The sequence below is a fragment of the Rhinolophus sinicus genome, linkage group LG09 (assembly GCF_036562045.2).
Source record: "Rhinolophus sinicus isolate RSC01 linkage group LG09, ASM3656204v1, whole genome shotgun sequence".
In the NCBI taxonomy this organism is placed as follows: domain Eukaryota; kingdom Metazoa; phylum Chordata; class Mammalia; order Chiroptera; family Rhinolophidae; genus Rhinolophus; species Rhinolophus sinicus.
In genome coordinates, this window is record NC_133758.1 from 31,645,485 (window position 1) to 31,671,591 (window position 26,107).

A 26,107-nucleotide genomic window follows, 5' to 3' on the forward strand; every position below is an offset into this window, starting at 1 on the left:
TACTATAAAGGGAAAAGTAGTAACTTTACAGTGGATAAACCTGGCAGACATCCTTAACCAAGTGATCAAAGACAATAGCACCAGTAATATAATTGATACGATGCACTGTAAAGGGCATAATATCATTTCAATATCAAAAATGCATAACTTGAATTTAATCACAAAAAAATAGACAAACCTAAACTGAAGAATAGAAATAACTGGCTGATCTGGTCACTTCAAAAGTTTCAACGTCATAAAAGTCAAAGAAATAAAGAACTGTCTAACATTAGAGGCAATTAAGGAGGCATGGCAATTAACTGCAATGTACAATGCTGGGTTAGATCTTGGATTAGAAAAAGGATATTAACGGGACAATTGAGAAAGATTTGCAGATTATTTAAAAGTAGTTTCAGTTTCCCAGTTTTGATCACTGTACTATGGTTATGTAAAATGCTAATTGTCGGGGTAACTGGATGAAAGGTATACTGAAATTCTGTGAAATATTTTTGCAAGTAGGAAATTATTAGAAAATATTTTAATTAAGAAACGTTTTTACCTGGTAAAATGGAATTTTCCCTTCCAATCCCAGTATGATATAAAACTTGTAAATTTGCCATTCTATTTTCAAACCTTGTATGATTTTAGGAACTAATATTGTGACTGCTCGAGGTAGTCTCCAGAGTAATAGAATCATTAATAGTGACTAATTGAGTAACATTTTTTTTTACAGCAGGTACAACACCAACAGACAATTTAATAAGAAAATTATAACTGTATTCCAGTTACAATTGCAATTATAATTTAGTGTGGATCTGTGGTTTTCAAACTTGGGATAGTATCAGAAGCATCAGGAGGGCTTGTCAAAATGAAGATTTTTTTTTGGATCCACCATCCTGAGTTTCTGATTCAGTAGGTCTGGGGAGGGGCCTAATAATTTGCATTTCTAACAAGTTTCCAGGAAGGCCTGACACTGCTAGTCCTTGGACCACACTTTGACAAACACTGATCTAGATGATAGTTTGAAATTGTAGGATTAATGTATCACTACATCTCTACTGTTTCTAGTGTATATAGTTGCATACAAAGACCAATAAAAAGGCTTATTTTAACCCCATTACTAATCCAGAATATGCATGTTGCAAAACTACAAACAATTTTCATGGAGACTTTGAAATCTTAATGCCCAATGTCATGGTATTAGGAAGTGTGGCCTTTGAGAGGTGCTTAAGTCATGAGAGTGGAACCTTCATGAATAGGATTAGTTCCTTATAAAAAAGGCTCCAGAGAGATTCCTAGCCTCTTCCACCACAGCGAAAAGATTTAAGCTGTGAACCAGAAGGAAGGCCCTCAGGAGAATGTGACCATGCTGGCACATAAATCTTGGACTACCAGCCCCCAAACTGTGAGAAATAAAGGTTTGTGGTTTATAAGCTACCCAGTCTGTAGTATTCTATTACAGCTGCCTGACAAACTAGGACAAGGTCTGATATGTAAAGTATTTGGAAATCCTCAGTCCTGTCCTTACAACAAAAAACAAAGCAGGGGCAACTGAAAATCAATGAATTTTCTTGAACACATCAGAGAATTGAGGCTGCAAGACAAACGGCCAGCCTGAAATTTCGAAAGATAGACACATCCAGCCAGATACAGCCAAGATTTGCCTACTGGAACTGGAGCCACTGGACTTATAAAGCGGTAGATACACTTCAATAGTAATTTTGATGAATTGCTGGAGGCTGAGTATGGACTAGTATGAGAACGATAAAGTCATGGGGACCATCATCTCAGGAGGTCCTCCACACTCTCCTGGTCTTTCCCTCCAAGAATCTCAACAGGTTCTCAGGGTGAAGATCTAAGAAAGATATCCTCAAAGCTCCAGCAGGGGGTGAGGAAGAGTAATTATTGTGAATTATGCCCAAAGCCTTCACGTCCTACCCTTGAAGGTAAAAGACCCTGCCAGAGCCTTACCCCAGCTGGGGGAAGAGTAGTTCTAGCCTTCCTGTCTCACATAAAGGGGGGGGAAATAGTCAATAGCAGTCAGGGCTTCAAGGAAATAGGTTAAGAATACTGTAGTCTGGGAAGGGAGAAGGTGGTAAGAAGAAATAAAAAGCTATACCACTGAAAAACAATTTTGATGATCACAGGCTTGAGATAGAGGCTGAGTCAAACATTGAGATTTAATTAAAATATATGCCCCCTCACTGACACCTGCCTATGATGGTCATGGCTCCAATATTATGACAGTGATTACAGCTGAGAGAACTGCAAACACAGACTATGTCTGGGGAGTAATAGTACTTAGAGAATATCAAAGTCAAGGGAGGAGACAAAAACAAGAGCATTGTGAAGGTTCTGGCACCTATACTATAGCAAACATTAAACATAGCTTAAGTCCTACCCAAGTGACCATAAATCCTCACAATAATTGAAGGCTTATTTACCTCAGTTGCTATTACCTACTACAACACGTCCAGCTTTCAATAAAAAACTTCAAGTGGTGCCAAAAGATGATAAAAAAAAATACAGTCTGAAGAGTCAAAGCAATCATTAGAACCAGACTTCGATATGACAAAGATGTTAGAATTATCAGAAAGGAAATTAGCATACCTATGATGAACATGTTACATGCTCTAATGGGGAAAAAAGTAGAAAAGCTTCAAGAAGAGAAATGTAAGCAGAGAGATGAAAACTCCAAGAAAGGTATAGGAGGAACTATTAGAAATCAAAATGCTGTACCATAAATGAAGACCTTTGTGAGTCATCAATAGACTGGACATGTCAAGGAAAGAATCACTGGGCTTGAAGGTATGTCAATAGAATCAACAAACCACAGATCCATGAAGAAGGACGCTTGGAGAATACCCAAGTAGAATAAATACAACAAACAAACAAAAACACCCATACAAAGCTAAGCACATCATATTCAAACTGCAGAAAATGAAAGACAAAGAGAATATCATAAAACACACCTTATCTATAGAGTAAGAGGGAAAAGAATTATAGCCAACTTCTTGCTAAAAATCAAGCAAGCAGAAGACCATGGAGGAATAAAATTTTTCAAATGTTAAAAGTAAAAAGTCTGCCAGACTAGAATTCTATATCTAGCAAAACTGTCAATCAAAAATAAGGGAGAAAGAAAGACTTTCTCAGATAAACAAAAACTGAGGGAATTTATCACTAGTAGACATTCCGTGCAAGAAATGTTAAATGAAATTCTTCACATAGAAGAAAAATGATCTAGATCAGAAATTCATATCTATATAAAGAGAGTTAAAGCAGGAATAAATGAAGGTAAAATGAAATATTTTATTTGTCTTATTTTAATTGATCTGAAAGATAACCATTGTTTGAAACAATACTAATAGTAACAATTTATTGAATTATTATAGCATATGGATACTATAAATGAATGATAGCAATGCCACAAGCATGGGAGGGAGAAATTGGTAATACTCAGTTACAAGATACCAAGATACTTGAATTAAACATGAAGTGGTATAGTCTTATTTGAAGGTAAACTTGTATTAGTTTACAATGCATATAGTAAATACTAGGGCCACCATTAAAAACTTTTGAAAGAAGTGTAACTGGTACACTAAGAAAGGAATTAAAATGGAATCATGAAAGCTTCATTAAAACCAAAGAAGGCAGAAAGAGAGGTGGGAGAAAATACAAAAAACAAATGCAATGAATGAATAGAAAACAAAAACATGGTAGATATTAATCCAACTATATTAGTAATCACTTTAAGTGTGAATGTCTAAATACACCAATCGAAAGACATAAAGTATCAGAGTGGATAAGAAAACAAGACCCAACCATATGTTATGTACAAGAAACCCACTTTAAATATAAAGGCTCAGATAGAATAAATGTAAATAGATGGAGAAATATACACCACCCTAACACTAATTGAAAGAAAGCTGAAGTATAAACATTAGTTTTGGCTAAAGCAGACATCAAAGCAAGAGAAAAGATCAGAGATAAAGAGAGACATTACATAAAGATAAAGATCAATTGCCTAAGAATACATAATAACCAGTAACATGTATGCAGCCAACAAAGGAGTCTCCAAATACATGAAGCTAAAACTGAGAGAATTGAAGGAAAAATAGACAAATCCACTATTATTGATGCACACTTCAGCATCCTTCTCTCAGTAATTGATAGAGCAGGCATAAATCACTAAGGATATAAATGACCTGCACAGCACCATCAGTCATCAGGATCTAAGTGACATTTATAGAACCTTCCATCCAACAACAGCAGAATGCACATTCTTCAAGCTCATATGGAACATTTACCAAAATAGACCATATTCTAGAGAATTTTAGAAGTATAAAAATCATACAAAGTATGTCCTCAGACCACATGGAATTAAATTCTAAATCAACAGAATGATAGCTGGACTGGACACATATTTTGTGTTAATTTTTTTATAAACTGTAAGGTCTATGTCTAGGTTCATATAGCTATCCCGTTGTTCTAGCGCATGTCTTGAAAAAGACCACCTATCTCCGCTGAGTTGTGTTTGCACCTTTGCAAAGTCAGTTTGTCTTATTATGTTTGGGTCTGTTTCTGGGCTTTATGTTTTGTTCCATTGATCTATGTGTCTATTCTTTCACCAATAACTTGTTGCCTTGCTTATTTTAGCATTATAACAAGTCTTGAAATTGGATAATGTAAGTACTTCAACTTTGTTCTTCTTTAATATTGTCTTGGTTATTCTAGTTCTTTTAACTTTCCACATAAATTTTAAGATCAGCTTGTTGATACCTACAAAATAGCTTATGGGGATTTTGATTGGGATTGATTGGATTTATAGATCAAGTTGGAAAGAACTGACATTTTAAAAATATGAAGTCTACCAATATGTGAACATGGACACCATTCCATTTTTTAAGATCTTCTTTGATTACTTTTATCAGAATTTTGTAGCCTTCCACATACAGATTTTGTGTATATTTTGTTAGAGTTATACACAAGTATTTTTATTTTGATGCTATCTTTCTGTTATTGATTTTCAATTTAAGATTCTGGAGTCTGTGCAGAAACAGCTCCAAATATTCCATGAAGTGTTAACCACCAAACTGTTTACAAGGCAGGAGATTCCACCAAATCTAAACAGATGATTCTGTATATCAGGATACAGACTATGTTTATAGGGTGACAGCTCAGGACAAGAATGAAAGCAGAATGAAGTAGTACATTTGGATATAGTATATATGTTAACATTACATATAATGACATTTTATATAGATGTATGGTGTAGTGTGTATACGAGTTCAGACAATTAGGTTCGCAAACTTGTTGCAATGATGTTGCTAACCTTTTTTTAATATCAGAGGGATTATCTATTATGAATTTGCACCAACTAGACAAACAGTTAACCAACTTTACTATTTGGAAGTGCTGAAACGCCTGCGTGAAAAAGTTAGCCCTCTTGCATCACAACAATAGCTCTTGCATCACAACAATGCACCAGCTCACACAGCACTGTCAGTGAGGGTGTTTTTAGCCAGTCAACAAATATCTGTATTGGAACACCCTCCCTACTCATCTGATCTGGCCCCCAATGACTTCTTTCTTTACCTGAAGATAAAGGAAATATTGAAAGGAAGACATTTTGATGACATTCAGGACATCAAGGGTAATACGATAACAGCTCTGATGGCCATTCCAGAAAGAGTTCCAATATTGCTTTGAAGGGTGGACTGGGCACTGGCATCGATGCATAGCTTCCCAAGGGGAGTACTTCAAAGGTGACCATAGTGATATTCAGCATTGAGGAATGTAGCACTTTTTTAGGATGAGTTCGTAAACGTAATTGTCAGACCTCATATACATATGTATTATGTACATATATACAAATATACCATTCATATATACAAATATATGGTGTATATACATTACATATAAAAATGTATTAACATTATATATAATAGCATTTTATATAGATATATAAAATATAATGTTAGACTATTTGAAAATAAGTGTCAATTCTTATACCCACCTATTCAGATGGGTTCTGCTCAGATCGGGGAATTCATTAACATTTTCAGGGTATATGCAGGGAAGCATACATCTGAAGAGTGCCTCTTGTTGTCATTGTTTTAATAAACTTAAGAACTTTTAGAGAAGTTTCTCTTTTCTCTTGGGGATTCACTATACATCCCAGTAATCTGAGATATGGGTTTTGCCTTTCATTCTGCAAAGGCTTGAAATAAACTCAAGTGAAAATTATAAATAGTAGCAAGGACATGGGGAATTTTCAGTGAGTGTCTTACAAGGCAAGTGTAACTCTTACTCAGGCATTTGCCCTTGCATTATGGTGTCTTGGTATGACCTTCTTTTATCCTTAAGAGAGTCTTTTTGGTATATAGGTCGTAGATGTAGAATATTAAATTTTTAATTTGTGATGATGATAATGGTGATTTTTAATTTTTTTCCCTTTTATATACCTACAGTCTTCTCAGCTCTGTGTGTTTCTAGGATTCTTATGGATCAAAAACAGTATAAACAACATTTGCTTTAAAACAAATATATATTGTAACAGTGGTGAGCACTGGAAAGACAGTTAAGGTCTTCCATCCTTAGGAGAAGTACACGATTGACAGCTGGAGTGAGGGCGGTGATCCTTAGTTAATTCATACAGTTTCAAAGCACAAAACACTTTACTGCACAAAGTACCATACTGGTTGCTCAAATTTTCTATCTTTGGACATTGGTAGCAGTTGCAAATAGCTTCTGTATCTCGTTGACATACCCGATCTTTGGTGTTTTTTTGTTTCTGTTTTGAGTTTTCTCTTTTTCTTTTTTTTACACTTACTTTTTGGCACAACAAGATACTCCAGGCTCATCTTTTATATTTCCTGCCCCAGTCCAATAATTAGCCATTGCTCCAAGGAGCTCTGGTTCCTTCTATTGTAGCAGGGTATTAAAAACCAAAATGTGGGCATTAAGTATGCTCATTACCACTGGGATATTGTAGGCCCTCTCAGATAACAGAAAAAGGCAATGTATGTATATTCTAACTTGGGTATCTACAGACATATAAATATTTCCATATGTAAACATCTGTATCTATATTAAGTTAAACATGAGTTCATACAGATGTCTCCAATTCTAATCCAACTAATATTAGCATGTAGGTTGTTCTAGCCTTCTCCCTTTGCTTGTCTATAAACTCCCACTTCAGCAGTGAGATCTGGCTCCAACCACCTGACATCCATTTACTTTATAATTCAAGTATAAATGTATAAAATTATGAAAAATGTTAACCCTTACCCCCATGGGAAATATGTTTGTCAACTAGATAAAGTTTCTTTTGTCTTTAGTGTCATGGACTCCACTTATTTCCAACATTACATAGGTCAGTATTATTTTCCCCTTCAGTGATATTGTATTCAAACATTTGCAATTCAGTTAGATTGTTTCATCATATTCTACATTCCATTCTGGGATCCCTACATCCAAAATGATTTGACATCTGCATACGTTAAAATTGACTCTTTGTGCAATGAAGTTCTATGGATTTCGACAAATGCAGTGTCTTGGATTCACTACTATACAATCATAGTGAATGGTTTTAACATGCTAAAAAAAAATCCACTCTTCTTCACTTATTCAAACCATCCCCACACGAAACATCTGGAAACGATTGATCTTTTTACTGTCTTTTTCTTGGTCTAGAATGTCATATAATTAGGAAGAATGGTATATAATCTTTTCAGACTGACTTTCACTTAGCATTATGCATTGAAGATTTATCTATGTCTTTTTATTTCTTAACAATATTCCATTGCATAGATGTACCATAGTTTTTGCACCCAATCACCTTTTGAATAACACTTGTTGCTTCCCGTTTTTGGTATTAAAACCGGTATAAACTTTTACAAGCAGTTTTAAGTGTAAACAGATTTTCATATCAGTTGGGTAGAAACCTCAGAGTCCTTTATCAGATATGAGTTTTGCAAATATTGTCTCCCAGTCTGTGGCTTGTGTTTCCATTCTCTTAACAGTGTTTTGCACACAGCAGAAGTTTTCTTTTTAATAAAGTCCAAATTACATATTTCTTTCATAGATTGTGCTTTTGGTGGTGTACTTAAAATCTCATTGCCAAACTAAAGGTCACATGGATTTTCTCCCACGTTTTCTCTAGAAGTTTTATAAATTTAGATTTTACATATAGGGCTATGATTTCTTTAAACATTAATTTTTATGTAATTAGAAGTATAAGGTCTGTGTTTACGTTCTTTTTTTTTTCTTACATATGAATGGTTCCAGCACCATTTGTTGAAAAGAGTATCTTTTCTTCATTGAATTGCCTTTGCTCCTTTGTCAGTGTATTTGTTTGGGTCCATTTCCAGGGTCTCTATTCTGCTTCATTGATCTATATGAATATTCTTCAGTTACTAGTACCACGCTGTCTTGATTACTGTGGCTTTGTATAAGTTTTGAAATAGGGTCTTGTGTGCCCTACATCTTTATTCTCCTTTATTATACTGCTGACTATTCTAGGTCTTTTGCCTTTCTATATAAATTTTAGGTTTAATTTGTTAATTTCTACAAAATAATTGAGTTTTGTACTTTCCTGCATATCGATGCTGTACATTTTTATTTTAGATTTATAGCTAAGAATTTCAGAGTTTTTTTGGTGCTATTACAAATGTTATTAAATTTCAAATTATGAGGGTTCATTGCTACTTTATAGGAGCAATTGATTTTTGTATATTGACCTTGTATCGCGCAGTCTTGCTATAATTGCTTATTGGTTCCAGGAGTTTCGATTTGTAGATTATTTATGGCTTCCTAGATAGACAATCATGTCCTCTATGAAAAAGGTTTATTTCTTCTTTCCCAATCTGTGTATTTTTTTCTTCTCTTTCCTCCCTCTTTCCCTTATTTCTTTCTTCATCTTATTACACTAGCGAGGACTTATAATACTATGTTGAATAGAAGTGGTGAGATAGAACATTCTTTCTTTGTCCCCAAATATTGGGGGAAATTATCTAGTTCCTCACCATTAAATATGATGTTAGTTTTAGGAGTTTTGTAGGTGTTCTTTATCAATCTGAGAAAGTTCATTTAATCCTATTTAACTGAGAATTTTACCATCAGTGGTGTTGGATTTTGTCAAATGCTTTATCTTTGTCAAGTGATATGGTCATATGATTTTTTAGCCTCTTGGCATGGTGGATAACCATGATTGATTTTAAAATGTTGAACCAAACTTCTTTATCTGGAATAAATCCCACTTAGTTGAGGTGTATTATGTTTTTGCATATTATTATATGTGATTTTGCTAACATTCTGTTGAGCATATTTACATCTATGTTTATAAGAGATATTGGTCTGTAGTATTTCTTTCCTGAAATGTCTTTATCCAGTTTTGGTACTAAGGTAATGATGGCCTCATTATGAGTTAGGAACTCTTCCTTCTTCTTCCAGTTTTTAGAAGAGATTGTGGAATGGAATCATTTCTTCCCTAAACGGTAGAATTCACCAGTGAAACATTCTGGGCTTGGTGTTTTCTTTTTCAGAAGGTTATTAATTATTGATTCAATTTTTTAATAGATATAGGTCTATTCAGATAATCTATATTTCCTAATGTGAGTTTTGGCAGTTTTTGTCATTCAAGAAATTGGTCCATTTTAACTAAGTTATCAAATGTGTGGGCATAGGTTTGTTCATACTATTCTCTTACTATCATTTTAATGTATATGAGATAAATTTCATTTCTGAATTTGTAAATTTATATATCTCTCTTTTTCCTTGTTTAGTCTGTTAGAGGTTTATTGCTTTTATTGTGTTTTTCAAAGAACCAGCTCTTGATTTTGTTGATTTTTTTTCCTCTACTGTTTTCCTATTTTCAACTTCATTGATTTCTCCTCTTATTTTGTATTATGTCCTTTCTTCTTCTTGTTTTGGCTTATTTTGCTCTTTTTTTCTTAGTGCCCTAAGGTGGAAGGTAGGTTACCACTGTTACATTTTTCACCTTTTCTAATATATGTATTTAATGATATAAATTTCCTTCTAAGCACTGCTTTTGCTGCATCTCACAAATTCTTAATAAGATATATTTTCATTTTCATTTAGTGCAAAATATTTTTAAAATTTCTCTCAAAACTTTTTCTTTAATCCATGTATTATTTATGTGTTTTGTTTAATTGCCAAAATTTGGGGATTTTTTCAGCTATCTTTCTGTTACTGATTTCTAATTTAACTCCATATAGTCTTTGGACATACTTTGTATAATTTATATTCTTACAAATCTGTAAGTTTTGTTGTTTGGTCCAGAATGTGGTATACCTTGGTAACTGTTCCATATGAGCTTAAGAAGAATGTGAATTTTGCTGTTGTTGGATGGAGTGTTCCCTAAGTATTTCTTAGACAAGTTGATTGATAGTGCTGTTCAGACCATCTATATCCTCATTGATTTTGTGCCTGCTTTATCTATCAAAACTGGCAGAAAGCTGTTGAAGTCTCAACTATAGTGGTAGATTTATTTCTCTGCAAGTCTATCAGTTTTTGCCTGACATATTTTTTATTTTAGGTGCATATGCATTAATAAAAAGTTGTTATGTGTAATTGAAAAACTGATCACTTTGTCATGATATACACCCCTTTTTATTCCTAGTAATTTTTATTGTTCTGAAGTATGTTTGTTTGAAATTAATATAGTGGACTATTTTCTTTCCAATGTGTTAACATGGTATAGCTTTCTCTATTCCTTTACTTTTGATCATACGAATTCTTATACTTAAACTGAGTTTCTTATATACGATATGTGTTAATATCTTGTTTTGTTATCCATTCTGAAAATCTCTGTCTTTTAATTGTTATGTTTAGACCATTCACATTTAAAGTTATCATATTGATATCTCTCATATTTGTATCTGTCTTTTTTCTATTTGCTGTCTTTTTCTTTTCTTCTTTTCCTCCCATCTTTCTCTGTGTCCTCTGGTTTTAATTATTCTTTATGGTTTCATTTTACCTCCTCTCTCAGAATATCAAGTATATTAATACTTTAAAAATATTGTTAGTGATTGCTCTACAGAATTTGCATGTTTATTGCTTTTTAAAAGTAAATTACTTAATTGAAGATTAACATACATGGGGAAAAGTGCACTAAAAGTTAAGTATATAACTCAATGGATTTTCACAAAGTGAACCACCTGTGTAATTATCACATAGATTAGGAAACAGAATTTTGCTAGCATTTTAGAAACCCTCTTAGTGTCCTCTACCAGTCACTACAACACACTATGCTGACTTCTACTACCATATATTAGTTTTGTCTGTTTTTGAATGAAATCTCTGGTGGTTTAGTTTTCTTCTTGTTACTTGTGCTGGCTTTCATAGATGATAATTGGTTTTCTTCTTGTTGGACATTTCTAATTGTATGCTCACATTTGGTTGATCTTAATATGAAACAAACCTGACTACTCAAATTGTGGATGTTTTCCTTTATAGAGGATGCAAATCCTCTATAAATATAAAGAATTTATATTTACTTTACTATGAGCTAGGAGGCAAGGCCAACATCATAACTATTTTAGCACCCTTCAAGGGTCTCTGGCTTAATACAGAAGTTTCAGGCACAAATCCAACATTATACTACTGATCTAATGCTCCGTCTTCCTACTATAAATGTTGATAATGATTTTTCTTATAAGATACTCTAACCCCTTTGGTGTATTGACTGCATACTAATCAGTATTCGATGGATTTTTTTTAGAGCAGGGAAGTGAGATACTTTCCCCATGTCCTATGAGCCCAGTGATGCATTCAAAGTTACTCATTGTACATCCTTGAGTTGGTTTCTTGAAAAAGGGCCTCCTAGAGTTTCTACTCAGCAACTGCACGAGAAGCATATATTAATTTTATTCTTAAAATGTATAAATCAATACTATGCCTTTACCTTGATGGGTATACAGGAAAGTGAGCCAATATTATTACTATATATTTCTTGATTAACAGATTAGTACTTATAAATGGCATAGTTTTCTGATATTTTAGAAAATAATGGTCATATGAATATCTTGAAACAATTTTTAAAGGTATAAGGCATGAAATCACTCCATTGTACTTAGGATTAATAAATTCAATACTCCAACAAAATGGTATACTCAAATGATTTTATTTGAGTTGAAGAAATATTGATATTTCAAGGATGATTATTGTTTCAAAATTCATGTATATTTGTGTTTCTAGAAGAACATATTAGCACATAAATATACTCAGAAACATAGCTGTCTTGTAAACCATTCTCTATCACTGATCCTCAAGAAGATGTTTCACCCTCCCCTTGTATATGGGAGTTATCCAGTAATCATACCGAATTATAAATTAATGACTAAAATGACTCTTAAATGTTTGATTGGCTCATAGTTTCATTGTACTTAGTGAGGTTGTTCTTAATAAATTATGCTGTATGATATGTTAGACAATTTGTGTGTTATGCACAAATGTGTAGAACTCTGCCTTGAAGATTAGTTTAATCTGAAATTCACAATTCATTAAGATAAATGGAAGTGTGTCATCTCCATGTTGGTGCTAGCAGTGTATCACCAAAGCAGACAGTTTGAACTGAATTGCCTAATAAATACTTTTGCATAAGATGAAGATTTCCATTTGTAAAAAGTTAACTCTCATTTCCAAAACTCAATATAAGCTATAAAAAGAACTTAGATGTTTGAAACCTCTAAGTGGTTACTCTGCTTGTTGATCAAGATGCCTAATTAAAGAGTTTCCTACAGACTTGGGAGATGTTCATTTGAGAAGAGAAAAAAAGAAATATCTAAAACGTTTTTTCTGCCTTGCTTTTCAATGCCTATTACTATAGTCTCAGTGAAAGTAGCAGTAGTTATTCCTTGAGCTTCCCTTTTTTTCAAAAACAGGAAAACAAATAAACAAACAAAAAATGGTATTTTAGCACTGTTACAGCTATTTTCCAGATTCTGATGTTTGAACTCAAATGGCTCCCCTGTGAAAACTATTTCTAGAGTCTGTGGTTTTAGCAAAGAAATCTCTGTGTCTATTCTTATCACTTTATCTTGCAAGTTAAACAAATGTCTTACATGGAATAACAATATGTTACAATTAAAATATAAAGCCTAGATGATTATGATATTAATCGGTTCACTCAACAGAAATCAGAGTAAAAATTGGAAATATGGAAAAGTATTTAATATAATGGAAGTTGAACAGAGGTGGGTTGCTCCCTCTTCTCAAAAGCATTATTTTCTATGACAGAATAACTATTCTAAAAATAGTAGAAATTCTACAATAGTAATGTCCACTGAGATGAAGATGAATATGTGGATTACTGTTTTAAGACATATATTTTGGAAGAAAAGATAAGCCATATGGCTGGTGGGAAATAAAGCAATATTTGGGACCAGAAAAAAAATGTATATTCTTGTCTATTAGAAGGGACAAGAACACCAGACTTAACTTTGGACTTTATCATAGTTAAAACAGCTAGATAAAAATGTTGGATGGATAAATGTTGAATAAATCCATATGCATGAACTCGCTGTGCCATGGACTTGCTCATACAAAGATGTTAAAGGTAGGAATTAATGAGAAATTAAGCAAATCCTCTAGACTGTCAAATTTAATTTATTCTTAGTTTGCATTCTTAAGTATTTATGGAAGTTAACTTCTGACAATTACATCATATTTATTGATGACCTTACCAAACAAAAGTATCAATTTAATGTTTGAGCCAGACAACAAACATTAAATTTATATATTTTTTCTTTTGGTTAGAAAATAGAATAAAGATACTGATATTATAGCTTACAAATAAAAAGAGCTATTTTTCTGTGTCTTAGTAATGACAGCCATAAAGATCAGGATAATATTTAAACTCTCTCAAAAGCATTTCTTTCTTGAATGAAAGGATAGTTACAGTATACTAAAGATAGGCTCTTTTCAAAATACTTTGAGAGAAGAATCAATAGAATGGAAGTCAACTAATAAAATCAGATTTGTGACTTTTTTTATGTAGTCCCAAATTTCCCTATTTGCGTGAGCTATACATTTCTGCTTTTTTGTTTTTTTGTTGCATTTTGAAATGTTACCATGCTATATGGTAATCAAGTTGCTGATTGAGTTGGCCATTTGCTTCCTTTACAAGTTATTAATAGACTGTTAAGCATCTGAATGCATAAAGATGTTCAGAACTTTCCAGTTTCAAAGTAGGAAGTACAATCTCTAGCTAAAAGGGCTCAAATTCCCTCACTGGCTCAACTCTGTAGACAATCATTGTTTGATCCCTTCAATGACAGATTTGCACAGAGGTCATTCTCAAATTTTAGATTCCTATTTCAACACACCTCCAGGTCATGATCTAATCTAAAAAAGGCCTAACCAAAGCTTTCAATCTTTCCTTTTTAAATTTTAAATTATTTTAAATCCACATAAATTTTGGAACTCATGAGACGTTTAGGTCGAATCAAGGATTGATCCAAATGGCTTTGCTCTTTTTCTCAGGTCTTTCCACTATCAGTGTTATACCAATAGAAGCCAACTTCTGCTATTCAGTACATCACATTCTGTTTTAGTCATGGAGTATTAGTGTGTACAAAATCAATATCAAAAGATAGAGGCTTTCCCTTTTAAGGGATGGAGAATTGTGGGTAGAGGTGATGTCATTCATTCCTAGGGGTTTAAATCCCCTGTATTCATATCTCCATCCCAGACTTTTCTCTGTAGTTCTAGCTTCTATATTCAAAAATGCCTACATGATCAACTCTCTTGGTATTTTAAATTTAAATTCTTTGAAATTAAATTCCTTCTTCCTGCCTCTCCACCCAACCTGTTTCTGCTCCTACTTCAGCCGCCAGCTCCCAATCTTTCCTTCAAACTCCCCTCTCTAGGGCAATGGCCTTACTAGCCATACTACTAAAGCTATAAGACCTACATGGTTATCCTTTCTTTTCCCTTGACCCTCAGCTGTCACATGCAATCCACTGCAAGCCTTCTTCTATATGTAAAACATATCTTCAATCCATGACTTCTCTCCTTTTGCTTTGACCATTACCTTTCTAATCCATGACCATAATATTTCACCTAATTTACTACAACTACTACAAGCTTCCTAACTGGTCTTCTTGCTTCCATGCTTGCCCCCTTACAATCCTTTCACCTCAAAGTGGCCAGTGAAACTTATAAAAATGCATCTCAGATCATGTAATTCTCCTTTTTTAAATCCTTTGATTTTCTAGTGAACCAATAATAAAATGCAAACTCCTTATCGTGGAGGGCACTGCCCTACGAGATCTGGCTGCAGAAGACTATTCAGACCTCAAACCCTAGCTCTCTCTTTCAGGCTCAATAGGCTCCACTTGCACTGACCTTCTTTTTATTCCTCAAACATGCCAAGAACTCTTGCCATAGGACCTTTGTGCTGTGACTATAGCTCCTTTTCAGGGATCTTAGTATGTATGGTTGTCTCCATTGCCATCTTTCAGGTCTCATGATAAATGTTACTTAATCAGGGAGAATAGCATTTACCTCAAGCACCAATTATTTCCTTGTTTATTATAGTTTCCTTAGAAAAATTCAAGTTCCATTAGATGAGGACTGTATACAGAGGGTGCCAAAAAATGTATACACATTTTAAGAAAGGAAAAAACTATTAAAATTATGCTGATGGTAACGACTTTGAGCACCACTTGTAATTACAGAAGTCAAACATGACTTATATTCATCTTTTGTTATCAGTATATATTATTACAATTTTAATACAGTATTTTCCTTTCTTAAAATGTGTATACATTTTGTGGCACCCTCTGTATATCCATCTGTCTTATACTTTAACCTAGAGTGTATCAGAGTAATTGGCGCTCAAAAAATTTATGTTGAATAAAAGCACAGTTATATGGATGGATGAATGAAGGCTTCTTTATTCTTTGAACCCTATTTTATGATTACAGATTATATGTTGTTTACACTACAGTGTTTTGCTGATAAATACCTAGTGTTACATGAATATTTGTGATTGATATTAAATTAAAATGCAAGATTTTCAGATTGTTTTTGTCATATACAAGCTTACCATGTGGTTAGGATAAATTTTACTTTCATAAGAAATTTTATTTTTATATGCAAGCTTACCATGAAGTTGGGAGAAATTTTGAGTTTTTCCTCAAATTTTGGATTATCTTTAATTAAAATATGATTTTATGATATAACAATTTCTGACTTCTTCTCCCTATAAATAGCAACCAGCAGCCTGGACTGGGGTTAGGGATTCGTATTCAGATACAGGAGGTGAAGAGTCACTTTTTGGAGAGAGGTACTCTGTGGAGAGGCAATTCTGCAGTAAGCGCCTTGTGAAATGTCAAATTAAATTCCAGTCAGCCTGTTCAAATGAATCATATAGCTGAAGGAAAGGATCAGTGTGACCCTCCAGGTAGAGCTGGGAAGACCTCTCTAGAGAAGTTAAAAGTAAACGAGTGAAATAAATCCAAAGTAAATTCTGAAACAGATTTTAGATTTTGTCCGGTGCTTATGCTCTTAGTGAGGCAAGATATGGCAAAGGATGTTGATGCAGCCCATGCAATCGAGTACAAGTATAGAACAGAGTACACTTTGGTTCTCCTGGAGATAAAAGAAGAGTCCACAGGGCTCTGAGAGCTTGGCCCTTACGATTCTAGGTCTCTCTATTCCTCTAGTCCAATGTGAATATTATTTCAATAATTAATCATTTACCTCTTCCTTTTAAAAATAATGTTTCTTGTATGATCTCTTTTAATTTTGTGTAGTTTTTTTCTTTTGCTGGTATACCAAATCTAGTTATTATAACTGAGGGTTGATTACATATTTCCTTGTACTCTGTGAGTTCTTTATGTCTCAAGTATTGTAATTGCCATGCAATGAAGTATCATGCATAGTCATAAATATAATGAACACATGTATGTGGTAAGGCCTGGCATTTCCTTAAGTAAATACCAATTCATTCAAACACCACCCAGCAGAAGTCAAAAGGGATTGTGCCTACTTGCTTCTTCCTTCCTTCCCTTCCTCTCTTTCTTCTTCCTTTATTAACTCATCATATATTTACCAAGCACTTACTATGCATTGTTCATTGTGCTAGAGTTACTTGGAAAACAGGAAAATACCAACTCTCAAGGGTCTTCCATTCAAGATTCTATTTGAACAACAAAAGGTACTTATGTGAAAATATAAATATAGTACAAGGAAGGGTGTAGTTCCTATGATCTAAAACAATGTTTCTAAACTATAGGTCGCCAATTATCCTTTGCTGGATCATAAAATAAACTTATTCGGTTAGGACCACACTTTACATAATAATAATAGTAATAATAACAGGGAGAAAATGGCATATATCATTGTGTACTGCATGTAATAAAATATTTGTTTCATAAAATTTTTGGAGGACAAATTTATTTATGCATTGTATGTCAATGTAAAATGTATGTCTTACTATGAGACATAGTTTAAAAAGTGTTTCAAAGATACTATCCAGAGGAGTTTAAAGAGACATTATTTTAATTAGAGTAATTAAGAAGGAAGGCTTTATGGGTCTGAAAGTACTTGAATGAGACTTAGAGTAGATGGGATGATTTTTCAGGTGAAAGAGCCACCAAAAAGAATTCTGCAATTGTGAGTTAAGTTATAACCGTAAGAGAAAGTAAACTCTACAGAACCAGTTTACTCTTGAATGAGTTACCACCCTAGGACCAGAATCTTATAGGAAACTTATGGCCAATATACAATAAAATCTAGATCTCCAGGCTTGGAATCATCCTCCATCTCTGATGCCACAAGGGAAACTTTTAACAGAGTTGTTCCTGTGAGGTATACCACACTTAAGTGATTCAAAAGATTCTTCTATTCAAGTGCTTATTCTAAATATTTATGTATTTAAGATACTAACAGTGAACTCTCTGAGCTTTTTTGGTCTAATATTTATCGGGCAAAAAGTCAAGGACTCAAGATAACTGATTTATTTTGATATATATATGAAGGAAATAAAAAAACAAAAAACAAAAGTCAGGGTAGCCTCTAGAGAAGGGGAGCTGTTGTTGTAGAAATCTTGCAAGTTAATGAAAATTCACCGGGGACTCAAGAGCGACTGAGAGGGGAGAAAGGAGAAGAGGGTTGGGGGGGTGGGGGGGTGGATAAAACTCTTCCTTTGCAGCTGGCCCTCTCCCTCATTTGTTGCTCCAATAAGCAGTAATTAGGTCCTGAGCTAATGGTGTCAGCTGATCTGCTGTTTTTAGGCTAGACCCAGAGGAATCTCCATGGAAACCCTGCTGGAGTCGTCCCCCCACCTGGATGCTGAGTGCTCCTTTCCGCCACCTGGCTGCCGCCGGGCCCGCTGCTACCTCCTCCAGCCTCTAACCTGCAGCCTGCAGCATGCGCACTGCCCCCGGGATCCCTAAATGGGACAATTCTGCCCGTGACGTCAGCGCCCAGCCGTCTCCACAGAAACTTTTGTCCCATTGACCAATCAGAGAGCTTGGAAGGGGCCGGGGAGGGGGGGTTGGGAGGAGAGGGGAGTGGGAGGGGTGGGGGTGAGGGGAGAGGCGAGAGGTTTAGTGTGTGGAGCTGCTCGCGCTCCGCCCGGGCTGTCAGTCCCGGCTCCAGCCGCCGCGAGACCTTCCCGGAGACGCGCGCACACACAGTGCACCCCCCCCACCCCCCGCACATCGCACACCCTCGCTCCCTTGCTCACACACGCACACACTCAGCTTGGCGGAGCAGGAGCCACTGACCATTCTGCAAGTGCTGGGACCGGCTGAGGCGCATTGGGTACAAACACTCCGCGTTCCCATTCGGGGCTTCAGTCTTTGAGACAACGACAAGGGGCGAAGGTGGGCTAGAACGCGGACCAGGCTCCGGGCACTGGCCGGGCCGCTTTCCTGGCAGGGCCACCTCCCGGGACCCGCGCGGGCATCCGCAGAGAGTAGAATAAAGAGGAGCGGCCGCAATCGCAGCGCGAGGAGGATGGGAACTCCCCTATTTCCAGCTCTGTAACAAACGGATGGGAATCCTGAATGGAGGAACCACAGATTTCATTTGCTTGAGAAAATCGTCCAGAGGAACTCATATTTGGCCACTCTGAGCAGTGGAGGGGGTGTTCATGACGTGGCAGGGGGAAAACAGACACCCGAAACCTCCTGTGTGAACTGCAAACTGTAACCAAGCAAGAGGAAAATGATCTCTCTATATATATTTTAATTTCATGCAAAGGGTTTTAAGCATCTGTACCATAAACTTACTTCTATGCTTGTTCCCAATTCAGCAGAAAGCAGAAGAGACCCTGTCTGGAGATCATTATCCGGAAGACCCGCCGTCAGCGGCCTGCCTTCGTTTACCCACATCCCCCTGGAACGGAGATCTGTTTGGGGTACCACTGTCTATACTATAGAACTATGGCCAAATCTCCATGAATGCTTTGCTAATTCTGTGACTTAACTCCTGGGACCTACCTGCAGATCTGGAATTTAGCCTAAATGCCTCTGAAGAAATGACATTTTAAGCCGTTTTAAAAATACCTTAAAAAATTTTCCTGTGGAGCAGGATTTGATAGGTTTAACAACGTGACAGGTAAGAACTTTCTTTCTAGTCCCTTAACACGCCGCGCAACGAAGGCCGAAGCAGAACAGGACCCTGGAGGAAGGAGAGCCCCTGGACCCAGGTGCCCTTTGGGGCTCCAAGGCGCTTCGTCGGGCGGCTGTTTTCGAGAGAGGCGCAGCCCTCGCCCCTGGACCGCAGGGCGAGCGGCTGGGGAAGCTTCTGGGACGCGCGCAGGGAGGCGGCGCTGCGCTCCACCTGCCCGGCTCAGGACACAGCTCCCAGGCGACGCGTCGAGGGACCACCCGAAGTCAATATTGGGATTTTTTAATAAACCAAGGAATGGGATTTTAATTATTCAAAACCCAGCTCCTATGGACCAGATGCTGTTGGGATGGTCCTAGTCACACAATATTAAAGAGACCCATCACTGAGGACGAGAAAAGCGTCCAAGACATCCGTTGCAATTACGAATGAACCAGAGACTTGGCAGTACAGGACATTGACTGCTGTTGCCCAACCGGACCCTCCTCTCCCCATTCCTTCCCCCACCCGAGTCCGGCTGCGGCGGCAGCCGGGACCTCGGGTCCCTGCTTGGTGGCGGGGGCTGCATTTTTCATGAGCCCGGGGTGAACAGGTGCGAAGTGCGCTGGGGACATCCGGCCGACGGCCGGGCGCAGGGATCATGGAGAGCGAGCGCGACATGTACCGCCAGTTCCAGGACTGGTGCCTCAGGACTTACGGGGACTCAGGCAAGACCAAGACGGTGACCCGTAAGAAATACGAGCGGATTGTCCAGCTCCTCAACGGCTCCGAGTCAAGCTCCACGGACAACGCCAAATTTAAATTCTGGGTTAAATCGAAGGGCTTCCAGCTGGGCCAGCCGGACGAGGTCCGCGGGGGCGGCGGCGGCGGCGCCAAGCAAGTGCTCTACGTGCCGGTCAAGACCACGGTGAGTGACTCGCCTTCCTCTGTTATTTGTCTGCCAGAGCAGCCTGGCGGGGAGGGGGGAGAAAGGGGGGGAAGAAGGAGCCGTGAGCCACCGTTGGCTCATGTGCCCCCACCCTCCTCAACCCCCTCCCCAAGTCATTCCCACTCGCATTAGCCAGGCGCGTTTCCCCCACGGTGGAGTCTTTGTGGTCCTTTATTTTAAAGCGGCAGCGCACCGCCGGAGACCGCGGCGCTCCTCGCCTCCTGGCTCCTGGACCCTGTACAGGAGCTTCCATCCCCGGGTCGGGCGGTATTCCGCGTCCTCTGCCCGGGCCATTGTCCCATGTCCTTCGCTGGGCTCCTGGCGTGTGTCCCGCCGTCGCCACAGCGCATAAAGGCCACGCCGGAACCCCAGCCACACGCTCTGATAATAGACGATTCTGATCGATAGTCTACAGTGCCTCCTTATTGGTACAAAGCCCGAATGTGGCGCTAGTCATGAATAAGGGGTTTCCCCCGACACTATCAGGTTTTATTGTTACACCACCGCCTGGGTGACATGGGGCTGTCGGATCGCCTTGATCACTTCCAGAGATCTTGCCACGACTATTTAGATTGTAGATAAGGTCCTGGAGATTCCTCCCTCCCACCCCCATTTCCTTCCTCACTCCCCCTTTCACAAATAAAGCTGTAGCTACATGATGGACAACAAAGAGAGATGGGTTTGGGCGCAATCAAATGATGTATGTATTTGTTCCTCATTCTGGAATGGCTCTAGTTTTATGGCCACAAGGCTCTAAGCCCAGGCACTGCACGGTAATGGCATTGAAAGCCCAGTGTATTTCAGCCTCACGAGGCAGAGGAAAGCGGCAGCAGCGTCAATTTCCTTTTTAAGAAGATGGGAACTGTGGGCTACAAGTAGGATTGCAGATCAGATCCATGAGACTTCTTTCTTCATCATGCCACGGTGGGTACTCGCCTGGAGTAGGAGTGGGGGAGGGTATATGGCATCCTTTGCATGTTTTGCCTCGCTGTGGGGTTTCTTAAGCATTTGCTCCTTTTCCTCCCTTTCCACTGGCAACTGTTTCCCGGTGCAGTATTCCTGGAGGATGATAGAAAGGAGATGTCCTGAAACCCATTCTTCTATCTCAAACGGAGGTATATTAAATTGAAAGTAAAGTGCATAAGAGGGTTTTCAAAGGGTGATCTGGAGGACTCTTGTTAGGTTTGGAAAACAGTTTATGGTTTCCCGAGATTAATTAGGTGTACTCGTATGAGGGAAGTATATTTGATTTGAATTTATACGGGAAATGTAAATAAAGGTGAAATGGAAACATACATAAAAGTTCTGTTTTTGTTTTGTTTTTTTAAATGTGCTATTGTTTGGAAGGTTTCTAGGAGATATATATATATATATAAATGAAGACTTCTCCTTTAACATTGGCACTGCTAAAGACAATGGTGAGATTACTGGCTTGTGTTACTAAATAATGAAGACTAGATGGGCATGGATTAGAACTGAGGTTTATTTACATCTGGCTGAGCCAGAAGTCTGTTGTAGAAAACGAAGTGCTTTGATTCATTTATATTGGGATTAACATTAAGAACCTGAATTTTGAAAATAACTAATTGTTTGGCAAAGTAAATTGGAATTCAGAACCTAATAATGTATTTTCCTTTGGGCAATAGTGGGCTAATTAAATGAGTAAAATAATTATATACGATATATTTACTAAATATTATTTAATAATATTGTATATGGGTGTTTTGTTTTTTTAATTGCTACCTGGGAAGTTTGTTGTTCATTCTTTTCATGTTTTAAACTTAGGTCCCTCTGCTTACCTGTCTGATAGCTTCACCTGTTTTGGCCCAATGCGTTTATACTTGCATGGAATTGGTTACATCCATTATATGTATGTAACAGAAGTGCCCTTTTAAAACATTAATTAAAAATTCTAAATAACAAATTCCGTAATGGTTATAGAGGCACTACTATAAACATGTCAATAATTCTCATACTTAGATACCCATATTTTCTTTCAAAAATTAATACAGAGTTGTTAAAGAATTATTGCTAAGACATCTAATATAGAGTAACAACTCCAGAGTTAATAATAAAGTAACACGTTTTTCTCTTTTCAGTAAAGATTCCATATATTTATGGGAGAAATGTAATCCATCAAGTGATATTCTTAGATATGGTTTCCATGTAGTATTTAAGAGCTCTGCTCCTCATTCAGCCTGTTGAAATGTTGAAGAGGTTTTTAATTCATGAACTCTTCTGTTGCTCTTTATGAAAATTTTATGCTGCGTCTGACATAGAATTATAGGCTCCTCCTTCTCTAAGAGACAGCCAATCGTCATTTCAATGAGTTTAAAAATAAAAAAATAATCCGTTTTTATCATGTTGCCCCACATCTTAAATTATTTCTTAAAAATATGTTGTTTCTTAAAAATTTTCTTTATAATAGCAAGAATACAATCACCAGAGAAACAACAAAAATATATTGTCTTTTCCTTCAATGGCATATATTGGTTGAATAAAATATTGTATTTGAATGGTATTTTCAAGTAGGCTAAGCATCATTCTAGCTATCTGAAGCTAGCTGTGGTGTCAATGAGAGAGATTTGCACCTGATGTTGCAGTAATGCTCTGCTGTTGATAATTAGACATCATTACTAAAGAGAAAAGGGAATGAGAGAAGGGGAGAGGACCGGCTAGGGATAATTAACTACTTGTGTTTAATGAAAGAAAGGGAAACAGATAGCCCCTGGGAGATTGTATTAGAAGAGAGTAGACACCCCACAGACACTTATTTGAAACATAGCTATCTTTCAGTCTGAAAGAAGCTAGGTTCTACCTCTTATTTTCCCAAAATAATAGAGGTAGCTTTGCAAATACTCTTTCCCCTAAAGCCTAAATTTAACTGATGATAAAATCAAGCAAGTGACAACAGGCTTAAAATAAAATTGTAGCATACTGGAAAAGATAAACATGCCCTTTAGTATTTGTCCTGGCCATGCCTAAAGCTGAGGGGACGTATCTGTCACTGTTTAGATTACTCTGTGGCTGAGGAGATACTGTTTGGTCACCAAGCAACAACATCCTGCAACTCAGCCATTTTAGGTCTAGAGTGGGACCTGTTTGCTTGTGCATGCAGGCATGCTCATGCATACACACACATAGGCAGCTTGTTGAGCATCGCATCCAAGTTTTTTTTCCTCCATGTTATCACTATTGTTTTTATGAAAGTGTCAGAAATTTAGAATAATGGAATGATGAATAACTTAAAACAGTTTGAAAAAGATACAGCAAATGTCTGACATTAATTATAAAAATGTTGAATCAGTGATTACTTTAAATTAGCATCACTATAGTTACTCTACATCTTTGATAGTCCTAATTTAGTCTGTTTTTAGAAGCTTTTCATCTTGATTGACATTTTTTCTGGCAACAATTAGTTGAAACATCACACAATTTATACTACCAAAACATATTATACCACTTGATATTATGGAAGGTAAACTTAGAAAATAACCAGAAAATCCATTAAACTTTTCCATTAGTAGTATGATGAATGCGTTATTATGTATTTTTAAAAATGTTAATGTATTTAACATTAAGAAATTTGGTGAATTCACATTTTTATTTGTTTTTTAATCTTACGCACACAAGGTAATGAATATCCAAACTGTAAAATCAAATATGGGTGATGCTTTTCTTGACCTGTATTTGTAAGAACAGATGCTTAGGTCTAATTTTTGCCTTTCAGGGTTTTTTTTTTTAATATATATTTATATATATTCATGGGAAACATGAAATGAATTTTTCATGCAGAGAGGAAAATGCATTACCTTTACTTTTGTCATTTTAAAAATGATTTATTCAGTTCTGCAATCTGTAGCCTCAGATTTCATATTGTTCTTGCTATGTATGCTACTAATTGATTACTGTACAGTGATTAGAATGAATATTCATGGACTGGTTAATAAACAGTTACTGATTTTTTGTTTTTTAGTTCTCTGGCTATGGATTTGGTTATAAATTCTTTATGCTACATCAGAGTGAAGGAAATAATGCCTCATAAGGAGTCTGTATACATTTTTACCTGGCCTAACTTCATGCCTGAGACATACATCACATATATTAAGCCTTGATCTAGAATTTCTACAGAAATGCCAAAAAACAGAGCTGAGGAACAGGACCAGCTATATAGTAGGTTGGTGTAAAAGTAATTGTGGTTTAAAAGGTTAAAAAAAATTGTAAAAACCTCAATTACTTTTGCACAAATCCAATATTATGATACCTTTTATCTATGACACAGAGACAAATTGTAATTGTAGTCACTGAGAGAAAAAATCTTGCTCATCTCCTATACTTTCACAGTGGGCATTGCTATTGATAACCGATGCATTTTTATCTCCATTTAAGTATTTTGGGACACTATAGATAGGTCTTTGTGGAGTTAAAAGTCCCCAAGTATGATCGCAGCAATATGACTTATTGGCTGAATTTAGTGGTTCCTTGTGAGTTGTTGTGAGCAGTAAGTCCTATATGGCAATGCCCTAGCATAGGACCTATGTCAGGCTCTCAGGGAATAGTGGGAACCTTTACTAGACACCAGTCTGGCATGAGAATTAAGGATCAATGGGCTTGTGGAGGTAACTCCCTTGAATATAAGGAGGAAGTCGGACCCTGTTAATATTAGGTTGGTGCAAAACTAATTGTGGTTTTTGCAAATTTTTTTTTATCCTTTTTGAAACCGCATCAACCTAATATATGAAGACTATCCCACACTTACTTCCTAAGATACCAGTTCTTGACTTTTCCATTGGTTCCTTGTCTTATCAGTAACCACTGTGGGGATGAGGGGCAAGATTCAGCACTCATATATATATATATGCCTTCATAAACCCCCTGAGTCAGTAAGATTCTACTCTTCAAGGTTTCATACTCTAGACTTTCTGCACAAGATAAAGATGAAGAAGCAAATACAGGGATGTGGCAGCAAAACTTCCAAGAGTTTCAATCCCCTGTGAAGAGCATAAAGACCTTTCCCTAGTAGCTGGGGAAGATTAAAGTGAATTTAATATGTTTTAGGTTATATTCATTTGCATAATCCTGGGATAACAAGATAAAATAAACTTCATGAACAACATAGATGGCAGAGTATATATTTTAGACCAAGATTTAAATCCTAGATTTGATATTTACTGGAGTTATGAGTTAGGGGAAGTTTCTTAACTAAAGATGTAGTTTCCCTTTTGTAAATGTCAGTAATAATGTTTGCCTAACTCATTTTGAATACGAATTAATAATCACAACTCATAAGCATATAGCATATGCCCAGCACATAGTAAATGGTAAAAAAAAAAAAGCTGTTCTAAGTATTATTAAAAATGCAAGAACACCATGATGTGATTATAATTAGGTATATGTTATGAACTCAAAATCACACTGCAACAGAGATATAATACAAGATATATAATGGGGGGGTGCCAAAAAATGTATACATATTTTAAGAGATGTTATCTATGCTCAAGCAGTAGTTCACCGTAATCAGAAGTGTCTGGATGCTGATGGCAACCACTTTGAGTACCTTTTGTAATTGCAGAAGTCAAACGTGACTTGTGTTCA

At 36.5% G+C, this 26,107-nt stretch overlaps 1 protein-coding gene across 5 annotated transcripts in view; it reads left to right on the forward strand.

Moving 5' to 3' along the window:
* The first annotated feature begins 18,552 nt into the window (after positions 1–18,552).
* Positions 18,553–26,107, forward strand: part of NOL4 (nucleolar protein 4) — a 308,057-nt gene continuing 300,502 nt past the window's right edge. Inside the window, exon 1 of one of the 5 annotated variants that reach the window (XM_074340178.1) lies at positions 18,553–20,491. In XM_074340178.1, the coding sequence (XP_074196279.1) occupies positions 20,225–20,491 (267 nt within the window). In that variant the 5' untranslated portion in view covers positions 18,553–20,224. Of the gene's footprint in view, positions 20,492–21,077; positions 21,437–21,496; positions 21,628–26,107 lie in introns of those variants that run through there. The other 4 variants (XM_019740844.2, XM_019740845.2, XM_074340175.1 and 1 more) reach the window with 4 other exon arrangements.